Consider the following 20,884-nt stretch of genomic DNA (forward strand, 5'->3'; position numbering starts at 1 on the left):
CAAGCATCTTGAGCACTAATCTACTCTCACTGCTTACTTTCCTCTCTAATACTCTCTTGAATCCCCTGAAATCTAATTTATTTTCCTTCCACACCACTGAAATTGTTTTTATCAAGGACACCAGTGATCTCCCTCATATGAAGGCTTCTCATCTATTCTCACTCTGCCACTTCTAACAGCTGACCTCTCCATACTCCATGATGCTGTTCTCTCTTATCTCTCTCCCGTCATCCTTTAGTATTTCTAGTGATTCCTAGGCTCTCCCTTCTTCCACTTTAGCATCCCTCAGGATTCTGCCCTTGGTTGTCTTTTTCCCCCCCTTTACATTTTATCTAAGTAATCTCATGCACTCCCAGAGCTTCAATCATATCTCTATGCCGATGATTCAAATACAGGTTTCCTTTCCGGACTCCACCCCCAACTCAAGCTCAGTTTACCACAAACTGAAATTTTCTGCCTGAATCTTTGTCCCTCACTATAAAAATACACTACCCTCCCATCATCTTATTTTGCAAACTACACACTCCCCTCCTCCTCCAAACCAATCCAGGTAGTTGCCAAATCCTGCTGAGTCTTCTACATCTCTAAGAGTTTTTTCCTCTCCATCCCTACTACTAAAACCTTTGTTTATGCATTGCCCTCAATTACTGCAACAGCCTTGTCAAGGTTCCTCCCCCACTCTGAACTCTAGGGTACAGATGTGGGGACCTGCATGAAAAAACCCCCTAAGCTTATCTTTACCAGCTTAGGTCAAAACTTCCCCAAGGTACAAAATATTACACCCGTTATCCTTGGAATGGCCGCTACCACCACCAAACTAATACTGGTTACTGGGGAAGAGCTGTTTGGACGCGTCTTTCCCCCCAAAATACTTCCCAAAACCTTGCACCCCACTTCCTGGACAAGGTTTGGTAAAAAGCCTCACCAATTTGCCTAGGTGACTACAGACCCAGACCCTTGGATCTTAAGAACAATGAACAATCCTCCCAACACTTGCACCCCCCCTTTCCTGGGAAATGTTGGATAAAAAGCCTCACCAATTTGCATAGGTGACCACAGACCCAAACCCTTGGATCTGAGAACAATGAAAAAGCATTCAGTTTTTACAAGAAGACTTTTAATAAAAAAATAGAAGTAAATAGAAATAAAGAAATCCCCCCTGTAAAATCAGGATGGTAGATATCTTACAGGGTAATTAGATTCAAAAACATAGAGAACCCCTCTAGGCAAAACCTTAAGTTACAAAAAAGATACACAGACAGAAATAGTTATTCTATTCAGCACAATTCTTTTCTCAGCCATTTAAAGAAATCATAATCTAACACATACCTAGCTAGATTACTTACTAAAAGTTCTAAGACTCCATTCCTGTTCTGTCTCTGGCAAAGAGCAGCACACAGACAGACAGACCCTTTGTTTGTCTCCCTCCTCCCAGCTTTTGAAAGTATCTTGTCTCCTCATTGGTCATTTTGGTCAGGTGCCAGCGAGGTTACCTTTAGCTTCTTAACCCTTTACAGGTGAGAGGAGCTTTCCCCTGGCCAGGAGGGATTTCAAAGGGGTTTACCCTTCCCTTTATATTTATGACAAGCCTTATTTGCCTCTCCTCTTTCCTTATCAATCAATTTAAAATACTGCCACTAACATCATTTTCTTCCTTAGCTGCTCTAACCATATTAACATGAGGCTCCCTTAGAGTCCTTTCACTGACATTATCTTGCCTTCCATATCAGGTTCAAGCTACTTTCCCCCTCTTCAAGGTCCTGAGCTCTGTCCTTTCCTATAGCTCTTACTCCTCCCCCCACCATTTCATTTAGCCTAACCCTCTCAATGTTTATTCCATCTATTTCCTTCCACTCATTTTCTTCTATACTCCCCTTCTGCTCAGAACTGAATCCCTTTGTGAACTGAAACTCTTCTTCTTACATTAAACCTGCCAAATGAGAATTCAAGCCTTGCTTGCCCAGTAAAGCTTGATCTACCTTGAAGACTGTATTGGTATAACTTTCAGTTAGAGACGATTTACCAGAAATTATACCAGTAAGCCCCCGCCTGGCTACAGTTATACTGGTATAGCTTATTCCTGTCCCTGTACAGTAATAGGCTATACCAGAATAAGGCACCTTTATATCCGTGTAACTGCATCCACAGTAAGGGAGCTATACCGCTTTAACTGTCAACTATACTGGCATAATTAATGCTGTACATTTATATTTAGCAAGCTGTAAGTCACTGCATACACTGTTGATACTGGATAAATAGATTGTCCACAAAGAGGCTCCATTAAGAGCAGCATGAGCATTAACTGTCTGAACTCTTGATTGAAGACAGAAGTCTTATCCACTGGGGGCATAGAGGAGATCTCACTTTATTAGATGCATCTGCAGTTCTATTTTAGACTATTATTCCAGACCTACCCTTTTCCAGTGATGCAGCCGGACAAGGATTCTCTGCGCTCAGGTAAGCGGGTGGAAGGGACAAGGTGTCATTGCTCTCCCTGTCATGCATTTGTTCATTATGAACAGTACTGGAGTTTTGAGTTTGAGGGTAGGTTTGCTCCAGAATACAAACAGCCATCAGTACGCATACACCATAACCTGGCCACATTCTGAACACTAACCTATTTGCCCTAGGTTTTTGATAACTGCCAGCTAGGTTTCCCTGATAATTTGATTTACGTACAAGGTCTCTCTGATCAATCTCTTTAAAGTCATGGAGCTTGACAAGCAATATGGTGTATCATTGTAGTCACTTACATATGAAAGGGTTTTTTGCCTTAAATTAAGCTATACACAGTGAATCCAGATATTATGAAGACAGTATCCACAGCATCATAGAAATGCAGGACTGGAAGGGACTTTGATAGGTCACCTACTTCCATCCTATGCACGGAAGAAGGACAAAGTATTGTCTAGACTATCCCTGACAGGAGTTTGTATATGTTTGTAAAATAAATGCTTGTAATAAATAATTGCTCCCCCAAGCCTATTTGGGAAGTAGCATGAAGATACTGTTGCTACAGAGGACCAAGGCTCAAGTTAGCGAGTAAATACAAGCAGTAGCCTACATTCTTAAACTGTAGAAAACAAGCCCACCCTTGGTTATTAGTTCAAATATATCTGAGGCATTGCTTCTCTGGAACAAGTTTCATCACTTTTAAAATAAGTTTGAAAAGTGGTGAGGCTTGGGAACCATACCTTAAAAAGCTGCTAAAGATCCAGTCAAGGAAGAATAGAGCTCTCAAATCTGCCTCAACCTTAGTGATTATTTTTCTCTGCATTTTTTTGGTCACTAACTCAAAAACAGATTTGCAACTGCACTTCAATAGTAAAAGCAGATTTTTTTAAAAATGTACTGTAGGCTTACAACAAGCAGATACTCTGTTTAAAAGTGGTTCCTTCCAAAGAAAGACAAATGTATGTACTTGACTTTTCACACAGTGTCTAAAATAAAGTATCACTTACATTTAATACTCCTGGGGGAATCCTGTGCCAAAAAAATTAAAATTCAGCACCAAAAAGTTAAAAATTCTGCACCCAATATTTAAAAATTCTGTAAAATTCTGCGTATTTTATTTGTCAAAACACCACAATATAATCATGCCATTTTCAATTATTTTGATAATTTATTTCAAAATACCTGTCAGCAAGTATGTCTGTAACAATACAGACAACAAAAAAGATTCAGGAAACATTTTTTGACAAATAGATTCCTTTCTAGGCATATTAATTCAGAACTTTGAGTAATAATTCATTTAAACTACAATACAGAAACGTATTTCCTGCACCCCTCAGAAGTTGTGCAAAGGCTTAGGGGAGTCAGGGGAAATGGAGGAGCTGAAGGAGAAGGAATTAATTGCTGGGAAAGAGCCTGGGAGTGAACCTGGAGGGTTACTGGGTGTGGGTGAGAGAAGTATGAAACAAGGTTCTTTTCGGGTGAGAGACAGATTATTAGGGAGTTAGGGAGCCTCTCCCATGCAGATCCTGACTGACTCCTAGCCTCTCCCATTCAGTCAGGCACATCTGTCCCTGTCCCCATGTGTCCCTGCATCCTCTCTCTCCCCCATGTGTCCCTGAACTCCCACTCCGCCACCCCTCATCACCCATTTGTCCCTGCACCTTCCTCCCATCCCCATGTGTCCCGGCACCCCCACTAAACCAATTTGCCTCCCCCTAGCCTCATGTGTCCCTGCACTCCCCTCCCACATGTCCCTGCACCCCCACTCAGCCACCCCTCCTGCCCCCTCTCCATGTGGCCCTGCACCCTCACTCCCATTCAGCCCCTGCTCAATTCTGTGACCCCACAAGCTCCTGTGCTCTCACCCCAGTCTGTCCCCCCCATAATAGCCTTCTGAAACCCAGTCTGTGTGACCCCCCGCAGCACCATGTGCCCTGCTCTGTCCCCCCCACTCCATATCCTGTGCCTCCTCACCTGGCCATGGGCAGGGTGCTGTGAGGAACACAGCCACTGCCCCCTCCCTCTCCGTGACTGGCTATTCTGGATCAGAGCTGGCTGACTTCCCTTTTTGTGCCACAGCAGCCCCTGGTGGGCAAAAGGTGTAATTGCAATGTCTCTCCATCAGAATGTCTTTTCTGCAGGGGGAAAGATATGCAGGAGACATGAATTCTGCACATGTGTAGTGGTGCAGAATTCCCCCAGGAGTAAATTTAAGCTTACTTGAACAACCCCTTCTTCCAATGTTACCCTAAAATAATTTATGGACTTTCCCTGAATAATGTGTGATTTAAGAAATGACCAGTTTATAAGATACTCACTGTGCAGTTCCTCTTGAACAGATGAGCTTGGAGAAATTGTCTCTGCATAAAAAAAACCTTTCGCATTACACTAGCCCCTTACATATCTTTTGAAGCATACAGTATATCCCAGCAAGTTCTTTTTAAATAGATTTGCCTTTATATTAACAGTATTAAAAATAATAAGATTGCACAAGTGCCCTTTAAAAAAATATAGTGGGATTTTCAGCACAGAAACACTCTGCACTGCTACTAAGCCTAAACACTGAAGTTTAACCCAATTTAATGAATCAGAAGAGAAAGAACTCTGAATTACATAGGCATAAATGCATCTTAAATCGGTGTTGTAAACAGAAATTAAACTCAGCTAAGATGAATTTAAGTAGCAGTTCTAGACCAACACCTTGTGTGGCAAGTTCAGATGAGTGAATATTTGAAATATGAGCCACAGAAAAATCTGAAGTCAGTTTCTGAAACCAACACAAATACCGTTTATTTGTGGGATATCATTTTACATTAACTCCAGCAAAACCTAAAAACCAATCAGCTGAACTCAGGTAAGGTGGCATAACAGTTCTTTAGTCAGGTTGTGAATCACAGGACTTTAGCACACCTCATATAAGATGCAAATACCTAAGACATAAAAGCATTCACAGTTATAGGTTAACTGCTGTTCCTGTAACAGCAATATCAGTAAAAACTATTTTGTGATAACACAAAATCAACCCACATTTTGGTCTCATTTACAGATAACCTACAGTTTAGTTGGTGGATAGATTCTATACACTTATACAACAATATGAAAGGAGAAAGTATAAGGCTTATAAGAGGTATTTTAGCAGTTATAATTAAAATGAGGGGCACAAGCTAACTTTTAAAGCTGTCTGTATAAACTTCAAAGAGTATTTAACAATTTGTTAGGCTTGTGACCAAGGGCCAACAGAAATCTGGAAAAATCCTAGCAAAATTGAGGTATACTTCTACCCCTCCAAAAACAAGGCTGCAGAACATTAAGTCAGTACCCCATGCCAGGTCTCACTAATTGATTGCACTAGGCACATCTTGTGATGAAATAATGAAACAATGAGTATGTGATGTAACAGGAAACTACAGTTCTCTATAAAAAGAAGTCAAAAACTTAATGATTAAAGGGTTAAAATACACTACATGCATTCATTCCAAATCTGTACTGTAGTTTAAAAAACATTAAAATAGGTTGTTTAGACTGAAAACTGGAGCTGCCACTTTCTTGAATAGACTTCCTTAAAGAAAGAAAAGGGTAGGTTGATCTAGACTAGGCAATAAAGGTAATACATAGGATTAAATGGAGCAAGTTCCCATCTGTTAGTATTAGATTGTTTTAGTCTATTTGGCGATAGAAGGAATCATATGTGTAAATCTGATATTGTTAAGTTTTCCTGTAATTAATATTATCCTTAAAATCTATTAAATAAGGAACTCTCACAAAGCCCATCATCTACCAATCTTAAGTATTTATAGGGTGCCAAGCACTGTAGTATCTGGGTACTAATTTCCTCACTAACCAACTCACTGCCTCATTTCTCTTTAATACCAAACAAAGTTAACACACAAATCATTAAACCGCAACTACACAATTATTTTACATCAGAAAAACATGTACAGAACTTGCAACACTTTGCCATAATGACCTATGTCTCAGATTTAGCTTCAAGGCCAAGAAGTTGGCAAATTTTGTGCATCTTCTCCTGCCAAAAAAGGAATAAACTGAAGTGCCAGTCATTTCATTACATTTAAAGAAAAGTGTACAGAACAAAAAGCAAAGTGAACTGTTTAGGGAGTTCCCACGGTTTAAAAAAAAAAAAAAAAAGGTAGTGCTTTTGAGATTTATCACCAAAAGGCATGAAGAATTAAGTCCTCTGTTTACCCACAGACCAAATACAGCTCAAGCAAAGGAGTGCAAGTTTCCATACATTAACTAGTCAATATGGATAGGCCTAGTTCAGTCTTGGGTCCATTCCTTTTTTTGGCCTCTACACTGTAAATGCCAACAAAAGTGAAAATTATCTGCAGCTATGTTAGTGGTTTGATTTAAGAGACTCGTACAGGCAACTGGAAGCAGATGAAAAAGTATGTATTTTCAGTCACTATTAACCTGTTTCACAATAACCAGTTCCTTGGGCCGTGCTCCCTATGGACTGTATGCAAAGCAAATAAGAGCAGTATATTATCAATTTACCCAGCACAAGTATCCATAAAAAGTGCATGTGTGTGTGTGTGTGGGGGGGGGGGGTAATTAAATTTTAGATTCTGTTAAACACAGTAAAATCTGCAAAAAAACATCTGAGTGATCTGAACAGATTTCTGTTGACCCTGATTATGACAGTTATATCTATAATAATGATTACAAGTTTCTTTGGCTTCTGCCTCCATTATTGGAAGCCAGATTATTCATGACATATAAAATTCATTATGCAACAAATCTTGTATTTTAACTGTGCCACTGTGCTAAAAACTTGTCTGGAATTGTAACTAGCCTAACATGTAAGAACACTTATAGTATTTTACCTAGTTTTTTAGCAACCACTATTTAGCCTAATTTTACAAGCTATATTGCTTCCAAGTTTACTTTTTAAAAGAACTAAACCAGTAGCTCCACAGATATTTTCCCTATGGCTATACTCACTGCAATATATACATTTACATTAGAAGTCTTATTAAAACACATGTGTTTTAATAAGAGACTTATTGTAAACATTAAATACCACACACCATTTAATTACTGACTTGTGCAAACTGGCATCAAACATGTAAGTCATGTTATAACGTAACAGCATACAAACAGGCAACAATTATGTATGCTTTGTCCCTATGAAATTTAAGATTTCTGTTTGTTTTTAATCCCATGACAAAACATGGTGGGGGAAGGCAGTATATGTGCATATACTGGATATACATATGTAACTTTTGTCTCAGATGGCTGAATTAGGGAAAAAACAAGTTTAAAACACAAAATGACCACTAATAGCAAAGCAACTATGACTCTGGTCCAGAGCTGCAAGATTAGTATGCTTTTGGTCAACTAGGCTTAATTCTGCACACACTGAAGTAAACAGGAGTTGTATCAGTGACTCTAGTAAGAGCAGAATAGGGCTTTCAGTACAGCTGAAAATTTCACATTCAACGTAAGGTACTTTTTTTGGATCACAATCTAGAAAGGTTTCAAAACTGCTAATACCTTTAAAAATATTTCTGCAGCAAAGTAATGTTACTGCTTTATTCCAAAATATTCAGTGGCTGATTTTGTTAAAATATACCATTTTGGGACCATTTTCACAAATCTTTGGGACCAAAATAAGTTTAATAGCACCAGAAACTATGACAATCTATTTAAAAAAAATTAATACTGATGTTATTTTAGGAAACGGAAGTCAAAGATGACATGACAAAATACAGAACTTAAAACACATCCCAGTCACTCATTTTCCTCAAATAAATGGCTAAAACTTTCCTATACAAATAATCAAATTCATGAAATTAAGAAGTGGCCCTTACTAACGGTATTGTATATTTAAATTTTTAATGCTGGTGTTTAATATGCCCATTGCCTGCAATGGACATTTGGCCAGGAAAATCCAATCCCTAGCATGAAAGTACTTAAGCTTTCACTATTCGATATATTTTTTACTTAAAAACACAAAATTATAGCATGGGAAAGACTAACTAAAGTTACAAACAAAAACTAAACATAGGTTTAACTGTTGGCTGAGAATAATGAGCCTTAATTCCCCAACTAAACACTAATTTTAGATAAAAAGTTTAAATTTTACTTTGTAGCAACATAGTTTGAACAGTCTTGGTACACCAAAAATAAAAGGAATATGCCAAAGGCAATTTACAAAAGTCTAAAACCCATTTTTAAAAGGTACTTTAATTTGTTCACTTGTACCTATATTCAAACTACTGCAGTTTTGACATTAAAAAGCCAGTACTTTCTTCTCCAAGTGGAAATCATCTGTGGCATGTACAACTATTACAATTTTAATAATATTAATAATAAAAAAGACATCAATACTTCTTACTAAACAAAAGTGATGTTTGACATATGCCTGTGAAGAAAATCATAATGCACCTCTCCTTGTCTCAAAAATTGGCATCTTAAACAGTAAAATTAGAACTGCCAACAGTTCCTCCTCATGATAACTATGTTCAAACAGTCTTAATTTTGTTTTCTGAAATGCTACATTTGAGACCAAATGAAAAACAAAAACTAGAAGTTACATGTTCATTGAAGATGACTAGAAATATGCCACAACATTATTTTTACAATACATTTCTCCAGAAATAATCCCTAGGTGAAGCTTTTTTATACACATATACAAAATTTAGACAGCAATATACACATAATCACAGTGAGGATGCTGGCAAGCTCACCAATCTGTAGTGTAAATACAAAATGCAAAGCAGCCTTCAAAGAGAACAATGCTACACAGCAAGCATAGCTGGCCTGTTAAATAGCAAACACCAAAAGTTCCCTGCAAAAGGGATACAGTGCAAGAAAAGCAGCATGCGCTTTGATACAAACAGCAGTTTATGGCTAATGGTTGACAACTGTGGTAACAGTGACTCTTGAGCGGCTGTGCATAGTAAACTCCTATGTCATCTGTTTCCCCTTATACCACTCCACAAATTCATCCAACAACACTGGCCCTGTAGAGAGATTAAATAATTGTATTTTACATAAATCTTGGAAGAGGGGCTGCAGGAGTTGGGGCATATGGAGAAAACCGAAGAAATACTTACATGCTCCATCTTCATCATAATTACTGAGGTCAAGGTTAATTGTTCTGCTGAATTCTAGCACATTACACCATTGGTCCTTGTTGATAACTTTGTATTTTGATTGCTGCTTAAGATAAGAAGTGTAAGTTACTAAAACAACGTTGGGGTTTACAATGTGAAAAAAAATCACTTCAAATTTGCAGGTTTTTAATAGAACTCAAATGCAACAAAGGATAATGACTGAAGCTCTAACCCAATGGAAAGTGTAGTTTTAGGGCTTGGACGCTGCATTTTAAGTGTTATGAATTTACAAAATGACAACTTTGAAAATAAGCACCGAGTCATAATTCAGTCGTCTACTAGTACTATCATCATTCAAATATTAATATTTCAGAGAAAAAACAAGTAAAACATAAATCTGTTTCAAACTGAAACTTTGTTGTGTACCTCTAGGAACTGGTGGAATACTGGAAAAAGAGGCCATGTTTTTCCCAAGAGAAGTCCTAACATACACTTGGCAGTATTTATGTCTAGGCTGCGCTGGTCCTTTTCCTGTTGGAAGGGAAGAAACAAAGTTAAAATGGTATCTCAATATTTCTCATTTGCACCAGTAGTTAAATCACTGTTCACTCTTGGCACATCATGAAAACTACTGCTAAATTGCAGGCAACCTGTATATTAAGCGCTGTATTGTTTTAACATATACAACAAAGTAAGACTTCCCAATGAAAACTTTATGTTTCTTTACAGCAATTGGCCATGCTATAGAAAGACCAGTTACTTTTCATACTAACTGTAGTTCAAGCATCCCTACTGTAGATGAAGCAGCCACTCTTGGGGTACAATTTCAGAACTTTCTGGAAGCAGCAGCCACTTAAAGAGTGAAAATCTGGTCGACACATGGTCTTCTGGGTGGAAATTCAGCCTGCTCTTGCCTTAGCTTTGCTTCATTCACCTCCTTTATACTGCTTAAGATGATATTGCAGAAACACTTCTTTCAGTGACAAACAAGGTTAACACCTTTCCTGTTATTGCAGTTGCTTAGGTCACCTCTCTTTGATATTTTGATATTTATAATGTTGACAAGTTGGGTAATTCTATTAGTGGTCATTATTGCAAGTTTTCAACATTTTCTGGAAGACCTGGTCTTCGCCTGTACTTCCTCATGGTCCCCATGTCTCAACTGAACACTGACAAATACGTAGCTGGAATAAGTCTGGCTCACCTGTTTCTTAGTATTATTAAAACAAGTATTAGAATTCTAAGAATGTATTTAGTGTTTAGATTTTATTGGATGCTTCTGAGTTCTACATGCATTAATCTCACTTATAACATCTGTATCCCATACTGTAAAGCAAAATTTGAACAGTTACATTGTGAGCTCCTGTGACTCTGTAAATCACCAGACAGGAGAGAGACATTAATTAGCATGAAGGGCTGATCTTCAAGAGAAGATGTTACACCTCCCCAAAAGGAAAGTTCCCTCAATATCATACAATTTATTGTGGCACACTGCAACTGGAATTTCCCTACATACCATCAACAAGAGGACAAAAGACTTTTGTTGTCCTGCTGTCCTCCCTGTGAAGATGAGTAATGCAAGTGGACTCCTTCCATCAGCTCAGTTTGCAGCTCAGAGGATATGAGAAGAAGAGAATAAAACCCTAACAAGAAGTAACTGATTATCTATATGCTGCTTGGACTCTGGGATGGCCAAGTGTTTCCAGGTATAAGCAAGAGATCCTCAGCTGCTGAGCCTGGGTTAGCCCTAAAGGACATATAGAGCCTGCTTATTATAGAAGCTTCTATTACTTTTTGAAACTTAAGACTGTAACTCATTTGTGTATATATGTTTACCTGCTTTAACTTGTAAATAACTCTCTTGTTTCCTTTTCCTATTTCAGAAATTTTTATATAGTCATTATAGGATTGGTTACAAGCACTGTCTTTGGTGTGATATCTAAGGTGCAATTGACCTGGTGTAAGTGCCTGGTCCTTTGGGACTGGGAGTAACCTGAATATTGCTGTGATTCTTGGTGTAAGGGAACATCTATCACAAAGGTATGCCCCCCTAGATGTTGAGCTAGATCAGAGTTCCCAAAGGGACTGTCTGAGACTCCTTGTTAAGGCTGTTATAGTGTCTGAGGAGTTCACCTGATAACTGGTTGGTGAAATCTAAGCTGACAGCCTGAGACCCACTGTCAGCCCCAGGCAGCTGGTGGTTCGATTAATATGGAAAGCCAGATAATAGAGGCTCAGTTAAATGGGGTTCTACTGTACTATTCCTATTTTACAGATGGGGAACTAAGGCATAGAGACCAAGACACTGATCCTGTGTGATTGAAGTCAATGGAAACTGCCATTTACTTCAATAGGCATAGAATCAGGGCCCAACTGACTTGTCCAAGATCATACAGGAAGTCTTTAGTGAAGCAGGGGATTGAACCTGTGATCTACTGCATCCAAAATGAACACTAGCCACTGGACTATCCTTCCTCCCCCCTTTTTTCCCCCTCTGCAATGTTGATATTTGGCATACACAGTATCTGGAAACACACAAAATCAATTTTAAAGAGTGAACATTTGTGTGCGTTGGAAGCAGTCTTAACTGGCATCCTGAGAACAACTAGTCCCAAACTTGTAGCTGTTGTATGTGAAAGTGAACCCACAGAAAGCAACAATAATAAAAGTCAGACTGAGTCCTGGACTACTCACCCGTGCAAAATCAAATGCATATCTATAAATTAGCTTAAAATTTGTAGGCTCATTTAATAAGGATCTCAAGTAATCCAAGGAATTTCTCAGTTTCTCTGTTGCATCACATCTACAAAAAAGAGAAGCTATTTATAATCCAACACTAGATTTTCATCTGAACTTTTAGAAAAAGATATCCCAAATATACTTAGCTTGGTTTTCATTCCCCCACCTCTATATGCATCCTCCATGAAAGTTAAATACACATCAGTGGGCTTATCTACACAAGAACATTGCACGAGTTTAACCTAAGGTGTGAATGGAAACTGATTTATTTAAACTGGTGCAAACCCCTGTATGGACACTCTTATTTTGGTTTAAGAGTAGGAGTTTTTTTAAGTTTAATTTGATTGGGAGCAGGTTTAAGTTAAACCTAAGTAAGCCACTCAAATTGAAGTAAAAGCATCTACACAGGATTTGCACCAATATAAAAACTGATTTAAGTTACACCACTGCAATTTTCCTCTCCTTACAAGGCTTTGACTACTATCACAACATTGCAGTTATTTGACAGTTATTTATAGACAAAATCTATCCTGAAACACAGTGTGGCTTGAGAGCCGAAAAGTCTATTATTGATATGATCTTCTCACTGAAAGAACTACAAGAGAAACGCAGAGGGAAAAAAAGGCCCCTTTACAAAGCCTTCATCGATCTCACAAAGGCTTTTGACTTTGTCAGCAGAAGCAGACTATTTGTGCTTCTAGAAAAGGTTGGATGTCCCCACCCCCAAGCTCTTAACCATGCTTCATTTCTTCCATGAAAACATGTATGGCACAGTCCAATACGATGGCTTATTCTCCGAGACTTTCCAAATTCATAGTGGGGTCAAGCAAGGTTGTGTATTTGCCCAAACTCTGTTTGGGAATCATCTTCTCCTTGCTACTGAAACAAGCTTTGGGCTTCCCAACTGAGGGAATCTACTTGCACACAAGATCTGATGGAAAGCTGTTTAATCTTGAAAGACTCAGATCAAAAACCAAGACTCTGGAAGTCCTCATCCAACACCTCCTCTTCGCTGACAATGCAGCAATGACCACCCACCCAGAAGCCTATCTCCAAAACCTCATGAACAGTTTTTCCAAAGCTGCCAAGACTTCGGGCTTACCATAAGCCTAAAAAGAATAACATAATGTGCCAAGGAGTTGAAGAAGCACCCTCCATCAAGATCAACAACTATGAACTTGAAGCGATGAACAAGTTCACGTACCTGGGGTCCACTATTGCAGTCAACAGTTCACTTGAAACGGAACTCAACATCATCTGCATTGGAAAAGCCACCACAACAACATCTAGACTTGAGCAAGACAGTAAACTGACAGAATACACAAAGACAGAGACATATCTGTGTGTATTGTGCATGTGTTATCAGCACACTATTGTATGGGAGCGAGGCATGGACCTTACATTCTCATCAGGAAAAGAGGCTCAAAAGTTTTCATGTGAATTGCCTTCATTGAATCTTTGGAATCTCCTGGAGGGACAGAGTCACCAACACTGAGGTACTCAAATAAACCAGCATACCCAGCATGCAAACACTCCTCACATACAGACACCTCTACTGGCTTGGGCATGTGTGCTAAATGAATGATGAGCACATCCCAAACGTCATCCTCTAAGGCGAACTGGCATCTGGAAAAAGACCCAAAGGACGCCCACAATTGTGTTTCAAAGATGTGTGCAAGCAAGACCTCAAAGAAATGGACACTGATGTGGATACCTGGGAAGATCACACTAAGGACTGCAGCTTTTGGAAACAAGATCTTAACAAAGGTCTCACAGTTACGAGATGAAGCAGTCCGGCTTAGCAAAGGAGAAAAGAGCTCGCAGAAGGCAGAGCCCAAAGGATCAAAATATCACCTTTAAATGTGACAGATGCATCAGTGATTGTCGCTCAAGTGGGTCTCTTCAGCCACTGCTGCCATAAAACCAATTGAGTAAATTCTTTACCTCCCTGGGGCACATATGCATGGTCTCATGAGACTGAAGAAGCCTATTGCTACTGATGTGTTAAACCCTGCATGCTATAAAAAGCCTGGCAATGTGGCCTAACACATCCACATTGATTCTGAAACTTTGGGCTTGAACAGACTAGTCTACTCTAAAATGACAGAGACATATCTGGGGTGTGGGATAGACCAGACTTGCCAAGAGGAGCCCCAAGAGGAAAAAAGCCTGGGAAGGAAGCTTGGCTGGAGGGTTTCCTACAGAAGTGCGTTTGGAAGTAGGTATTGTAAGGAACCAAGAATGCCAAGGAGTGACTGAGAATCCTTGCAATTAAACTGCATGTGGGAATAATTTGTGCGAACAGACTAGAATCCAGAACAGTCACTATGTTTGAGATACGGCGTTGTATGAATAAAGCAACTTCAAGGAGAGGTGATTTTGGTTAAGACTTGAAAAGTTTGAAGTCTGATCTGGAGTGGGGTGAGGCAACAGAGCACCTGATTACAGATGACTTGTTCCTTCAGTCTGGAACATATTAACCCCCCTTCTTCACATGAGCATTTTGCCCAATATGCAGACATTTTAAGCCATGAGTATTTAGTCAGCAAAGTATGCACAGCATAACTGCAAGAACACATTGGTTTAAAGATGTCTGCAGTTGAGCCATATTTGCTGTAGACAGTCAAGAATAAACATTTATGTCTAGCTCTCCAGAGCAGAGTCTTTGACTTTCTGCACTAATCCAACACGTCTTTTTGGACAAAAAATTATTTGACATTATTACATTTACCACAGCAAATTAGGACTTATAACCTTTTAAAAGGCACTTACTGCAGCGATGTCATTCCTTTTAACCATTCTTGCAATGTGAAATAACCCATGTTTTGTGCATCCAATTTCCAAGCTAGAACAAGCATAACTACCTATTTAAAAAGGAGACAATATTAAGACGAAGGGGGACAACAGATTTCTTGAACAGTTATTACTAGACCGCTTGCCAAATCTTTTTATTCAGTTTAGAGGAAGAACCATTCAAATATGAGTGAAACAGGCAGGATGTTGAAACTCCTACTACTGAAAAATTAAAATAATGTTTTTTTAAGTTCTACAAATTGAGTACACTGCTCATTTATTCAGAAACACTTCTGTATTAAATTACTCTTTCTATCCTACCTTTCAATTTGTTAAGTCTATGTATAAAGCCCATCAAACTACATCAGGGTGCCCAACACAGTGCCCACGGGCGCAATGGCACCCACTGGGGCAGCTGTTCTTGCCCACAGGACACCGCGCCGCCAAAATGCTACCGCCAAGCGCGGCCACAGGAGAACCGCGCGACGAAATGCCGCCGAGAAGCGTTGCCGTTTCTCAGCGGCATTTTGGCGGCGAAGTTTCTTTCTGCTGCCGCTTCTTGGTGGCATTTCGGCAGCGGGGTGTTTGGCGCCCGCCACAGTCTTTTGGGAATAGGAATGTGCTATTTCCACAGAAAGGTTGAGGACCACTGAACTATATCTTTAAACTTTGGAGCAGGAACTGCCTGAACAGCATGTAGCATGACTGGGCCCTAAAGGGTACGACAACACTGCTATAAAAAACAAGAAGTGCTGAGTCTCAGAGCCCAGGTCAGCTGGCTTGGGCTGCGGGGCTATAAAACTGCAGTGTAAATGTTCAGGCTTAGGCAGCCCAGGCTCTATGATCCTCCCATCTAGTGAGGTCTCAGAGCCCAGTCTCCAGCCCGATCCCCAAAGTCTATACTGCAACTTTATAGCCCGGCATCCCGAGCCAGCTGATCTGGGCCGGCCGAGGCAGTGTCACAGGTCTTTTATCGTAGTGCAGACATATCCTAAAATTCTGCTGTAATACAAACAGCAATGACTATTTACATAAAGAGTGGTCCAACTCTTGACTCCAACTTTAAAGTAATTTAAGGTGATTGAAACCCTCCTTTACCTAGCTGTAGGTAGGATTTATTACAGCATAAAGGCTCTCCTGTGAATATAAAGTTTGTCAGTTACTATGGTTCTTCAAGAGAGCACTGCCTCTGTATATCTCACTTGTGGATTGTGCCTCCCAAGTGTTGCAAAACTTCAGAAAGCTTATTAAACACTACAGCTGTTGGCTCAACCCAATGGCCTCACACATGAAACATTTGGAGCTAAAGGCTATAAAAGGGCCATGTGGCCCCAACTGCCTCAATTCCTTCCACTTAATCCGAGGGTCCCATGAGGGAAGAGCTCTGAGGAACAGGGGATAGTGTGCTGGTAGCACAACTATGCAGAGCCAACATCCTCAAAAACCATAGTTACTGCTAATCTACTATTTTTCTTTAAGGTGGTCACTGCTTACTCCCACTTGGGGGAGTATAACATGCAGCACAGTCCACAGGAACATGGGCTGGTAAATTCTAATTAAACAAAGATTGCAGAATTGTTCTTCTACAACCTGCATGAAATCTAGAAATCAAATCTAGAGAGAAGTGTCAAGTAAATGTCTAAATGAAAAGCCAGCTTGCAGTCCTACAGATTTTCAAAATGGAAATATTTCAAGGCTGCAGCTGCTGCTGCCTTAGCACTAAGAACTTCAGGTACGGTCACCCTAAGTAGCATATAACAAATCTGAGTACACAGTCTAATCTGTTTAGGATATGCCTGCCCTTTGAGCTAAGGTATTTAGCCCCTCCTGCCGCCTGCAGGACCCAGCTACATTCTAATTTTAGTACACAAGCTCTATCAGAACTAACACAGGTATGTCTCTTTGAGCTGAAATTGAGACCTTCCAGCCTGAAGCGTAGGCATACCCATAGATGCTGAGTGAAAATGAAACTCTCTAGAATAAATGTCAAAAGATCCAAAAAACACAGACTAATTCTAAATAGCTTAGTCCTATCCAAACAAAAACTCAAGACCTTTTTGAGATCTCTGGTATGAAGCTTAGATTCCCCCAGGTGAGAAAGAAGGTTTGGGGGAAAAAATACCAGGAGATTTAATTCAGGAACTCAGACACCACTTTTGAGATACATTTGGGATAAAGTGCAGGACAACTGTCCCTGGGAAACAGAGTGAAAGGAAGATCAGCCATTAAAGCCTGCAACCTAGTCAATCACTTATCTTGCAGCTATTAATGCAGTTAAAAACTCTGTTGCTAATTACAATTACAATAATAATTTTCCCAAGAGCTCAAAAGTTGAGTCTCACCATGAACCACAAGGGTTTAGTGAGTTATTAAGAACATAAGAATGGCCATACTCGGTCAGATCAAAGGTCCATCCAGCCCAGTATTCTGTCTACCAACAGTGGCCAATGCCAGGTGCCCCAGAGGGAGTGAACCTTACAGGTAATGATCAAGTGATCTCTCTCCTGCCATCCAGCTCCACCCTCTGACAAACAGAGGCTAGGGACACCATTCCTTACCCATCCTGGCTAATAGCCATTAATGGACTTAACCTCCATGAATTTATCCAGTTCTCTTTTAAACCCTGTTTTAGTCTTAGCCTTCACAACATCCTCAGGCAAAGAGTTCCACAGGTTGACTGTGCGCTGTGTGAAGAAGAACTTCCTTTTATTTATTTTAAATCTGCTGCCATTAATTTCATTTGGTGGACCCTAGTTCTTATATTATGGGAACAAGTAAATAACCTTTCCTAATTCACTTTCTCCACACCACTCATGATTTTACATACCTCTATCATATCCCCCCTTAGTCTCCTCTTTTCCAAGATGAGAAGTCCTAGCTTCTTTAATTTCTCCTCATATGGGACCCATTCCAAATGCCTAAACATTTTAGTTGCCCTTTTCTAATGCCAGTATATCCTTTTTGAGATGAGACCACATCTGTACGCAGTATTCAAGATGTGGGCATACCATGGATTTATATAAGGGCAGTAAGATACTCTCCATTTTATTCTCTGTCCCTTTTTTAATGATTCCTAACATCCTGTTTGCTTTTTTGACTGCCGCTGCACACTGCGTGGACGTCTTCAGAGAACTATCCACGATGACTCCAAGATCTTTTTCCTGATTAGCTGCAGCTAAATTAGCCCCCATCATATTGTATGTATAGTTGGGATTATTTTTTCCAATGTGCATGACTTTACATTTATCCACATTAAATTTCATCCACATTAAATTTCATTTGCCATTTTGTTGCCCAATCACTTAGTTTTGTGAGATCTTTTCGAAGTTCTTCATAGTCTGCTTTGGTCTTAACTATCTTGAGCAGTTTAGTATCATCTGCAAACTTTGCCACCTCACTGTTTACCCCTTTCTCCAGATCATTTATTAATAAGCTGAACAGGATAGGTCCTAGAGTGACCTTTGGGGAACACCACTAGTGACCCCTCTCCATTCTGAAAATTTACCATTTATTCCTACCCTTTGTTCTCTGTCTTTTAACCAGTTCTCAATCCATGAAATGATCTTCCCTCTTATCCCATGACAACTTAATTTATATAAGAGCCTTTGATGAGGGACCTTGTCAAAGGCTTTCTGGAAATCTAAGTACACAATGTCCACTGGATCCCCCTTGTCCACATGTTTGTTGACCCCTTCAAAGAACTCTAGTTGATTAGTAAGACATGATTTCCCTTTACAGAAACCATGTTGACTTTCGCCCAACAATTTATGTTGTTCTATTTGTCTGACAATTCTATTCTTTACTATTGTTTCAACTAATTTGCCTGGTACTGACGTTAGACTTACTGGTCTGTAATTGCCGGGATCGTCTCTAGAGCCCTTTTTAAATATTGGTGTTACATTAGCTATCTTCCAGTCATTGGGTACAGAAGCTGATTTAAAGGACAGGTTACAAACCGTAATTAACAGTTTCGCAATTTCACATTTTAGTTCTTTCAGAACTCTTGGGTGAATGCCATCTGCTCCCAGTGACTTGATACTGTTAAGTTTCTCAGTTAATTCCAAAACCTCCTCTAGTGATACTTCAAACTGTGACAATTCCTCAGATTTGTCACCTACAAAAGACAGCTCAGGTTTGGGAATCTCCCTAACATCCTCAGCCGTGAAGATTGAAGCAAAGAATTCATTTAGTTTCTCCACAATGACTTTATCATCTTTAAGTGCTCCTTTTGTATCTCAGTCATCCAGGGGCCTCACTGGCTGTTTAGCAGGCTTCCTGTTTCTGATGTACTTAGAAAGCATTTTGTTATTACCTTTTGAGTTTTTGGCGAGCTGTTCTTCAAACTCCTTGTTGGCTTTTCTTATTACATTTTTACACTTAATTTGGCAGTCTAACACTACACTACAAAATTGAGTTGTGTCTTGTATTTCACACAAATCTCTTAGTACAAAATTATAATTTTATCTAGCCAGATTTAATACTTTAAAAATCCCACGAAAGACAAGTCAAGAAACCAGCCTTTCCTGTTTTCTTGTACATGACAGGTGTATTATGTATGAATTTTAAAAGGTCTTTTCTAATTCACAAGACATTCCTGACTGTAAGAGACACATGTTTTCTGTATCTCTTGTGTTTCAAAATCAGGTGGATGAGATTAGCAAATTTTCAAACAGGACAATATTTTCCCCCTCAGAAATATGAAACAAACATATGAGCCCAATAATGTGCATACCCACTTCATTTCTAAATTAAAACTCTAGGATTGTTTCAATTAAAATAAACACTAACTTTTTGGAAGGTTTGGGCTTTCAGAGTTTAATTTACCCGTTTTCAGTGAAGGCAAGTGATTTTAAGGTGTGCCAAAGCAACAAAATAAACCTGCCTGGTTTTTGCTTCTCCATTTAACAACGGTTTCTTCAATTTTCCATTTCAAAATTTTTCAAACTTGGATGATAAAAGACTAAGAGATACAAGCCAGGTTCGTGTTCACTTTGGTGGCTTAAGGTTATTTTGGGAAAATCATAAACTTACATTTTCTGGTTCAACTCCGATATCTTCACAAAATTTCTCCATGCCTTCAGGACCTACAACATCATCAGTTCCTGCAATCAAATGACATTTCACAATATTGTTGTTTAAATTAAAATTCACTGCAAGCACATCACTGCTGTAAAAGAGAAGTATTCATGCAACGTAAGCTGAACTTCCGTAGGATTCAGTTTTCTTTTTGATACATACAAATATTTACCCTTTACAAGAAGATATTAAACTATGACAAAAGTTTACACCTCTGGTAAGGCATAAGAAGAGAGAAAGAAAATATGAGCACTATCCTTCATTTCTTTTTTAACTTGTACCACGGTACCCAGTAATTACAGCAACTGTGAAAAGTGAATAGATTCATAGATATTAAGGTCAGAAGGGACCATTATGATCATCTAGCCTGACATCCTGCACAATGCAGGCCACAGAATTTCAGCCACCCACTCCTGCAATAAACCTCTCACCTATGTCTGAGCTACTGAAGTCCTCAAATCATGGTTTAAAGACTTCAAGGTGCAGAGAATCCTCCAACAAGTGACCCATGTCCCATGCTACAGAAGAAGGTGAAAAACCCCCAGGGCCTCTGCCAATCTGCCCTGGAGAAAAATTCCTTCCTGACCCCAATTATGGAGATCAGCTGAACCCTGAGCATGTGGGCAAGATTCATCAGCCAGATACCCAGGAAAGAATTCTCTGTAGTAACTCAGATCCCACCCCATTGAACATCCCATCACAGGCCATTGGGCCTATTTACCATGAATATTTAAAGATCAATT

At 39.4% G+C, this 20,884-nt stretch overlaps 1 protein-coding gene across 8 annotated transcripts in view; it reads right to left on the reverse strand.

Annotated features, from left to right (window-relative positions):
• Positions 1 to 5,218: 5,218 nt before the first annotated feature.
• DCUN1D4 (defective in cullin neddylation 1 domain containing 4) overlaps positions 5,219 to 20,884 on the reverse strand; it is a 74,921-nt gene continuing 59,255 nt past the window's right edge. For 7 of the 8 annotated variants that reach the window (XM_075127929.1, XM_075127926.1, XM_075127927.1 and 4 more), the window contains 6 exons: positions 20,097 to 20,167; positions 15,045 to 15,136; positions 12,228 to 12,336; positions 9,960 to 10,064; positions 9,534 to 9,636; positions 5,219 to 9,440 (listed from right to left, as the gene is read on the reverse strand). In XM_075127929.1, the coding sequence (XP_074984030.1) occupies positions 9,385 to 9,440; positions 9,534 to 9,636; positions 9,960 to 10,064; positions 12,228 to 12,336; positions 15,045 to 15,136; positions 20,097 to 20,167 (536 nt within the window). In that variant the 3' untranslated portion in view covers positions 5,219 to 9,384. The remainder of the gene's footprint in view (positions 9,441 to 9,533; positions 9,637 to 9,959; positions 10,065 to 12,227; positions 12,337 to 15,044; positions 15,137 to 20,096; positions 20,168 to 20,884) is intronic. The other variant, XM_075127932.1, reaches the window with a different exon arrangement.

This window comes from Caretta caretta, chromosome 4, assembly GCF_965140235.1.
Source record: "Caretta caretta isolate rCarCar2 chromosome 4, rCarCar1.hap1, whole genome shotgun sequence".
NCBI classification, from domain to species: Eukaryota; Metazoa; Chordata; order Testudines; family Cheloniidae; genus Caretta; species Caretta caretta.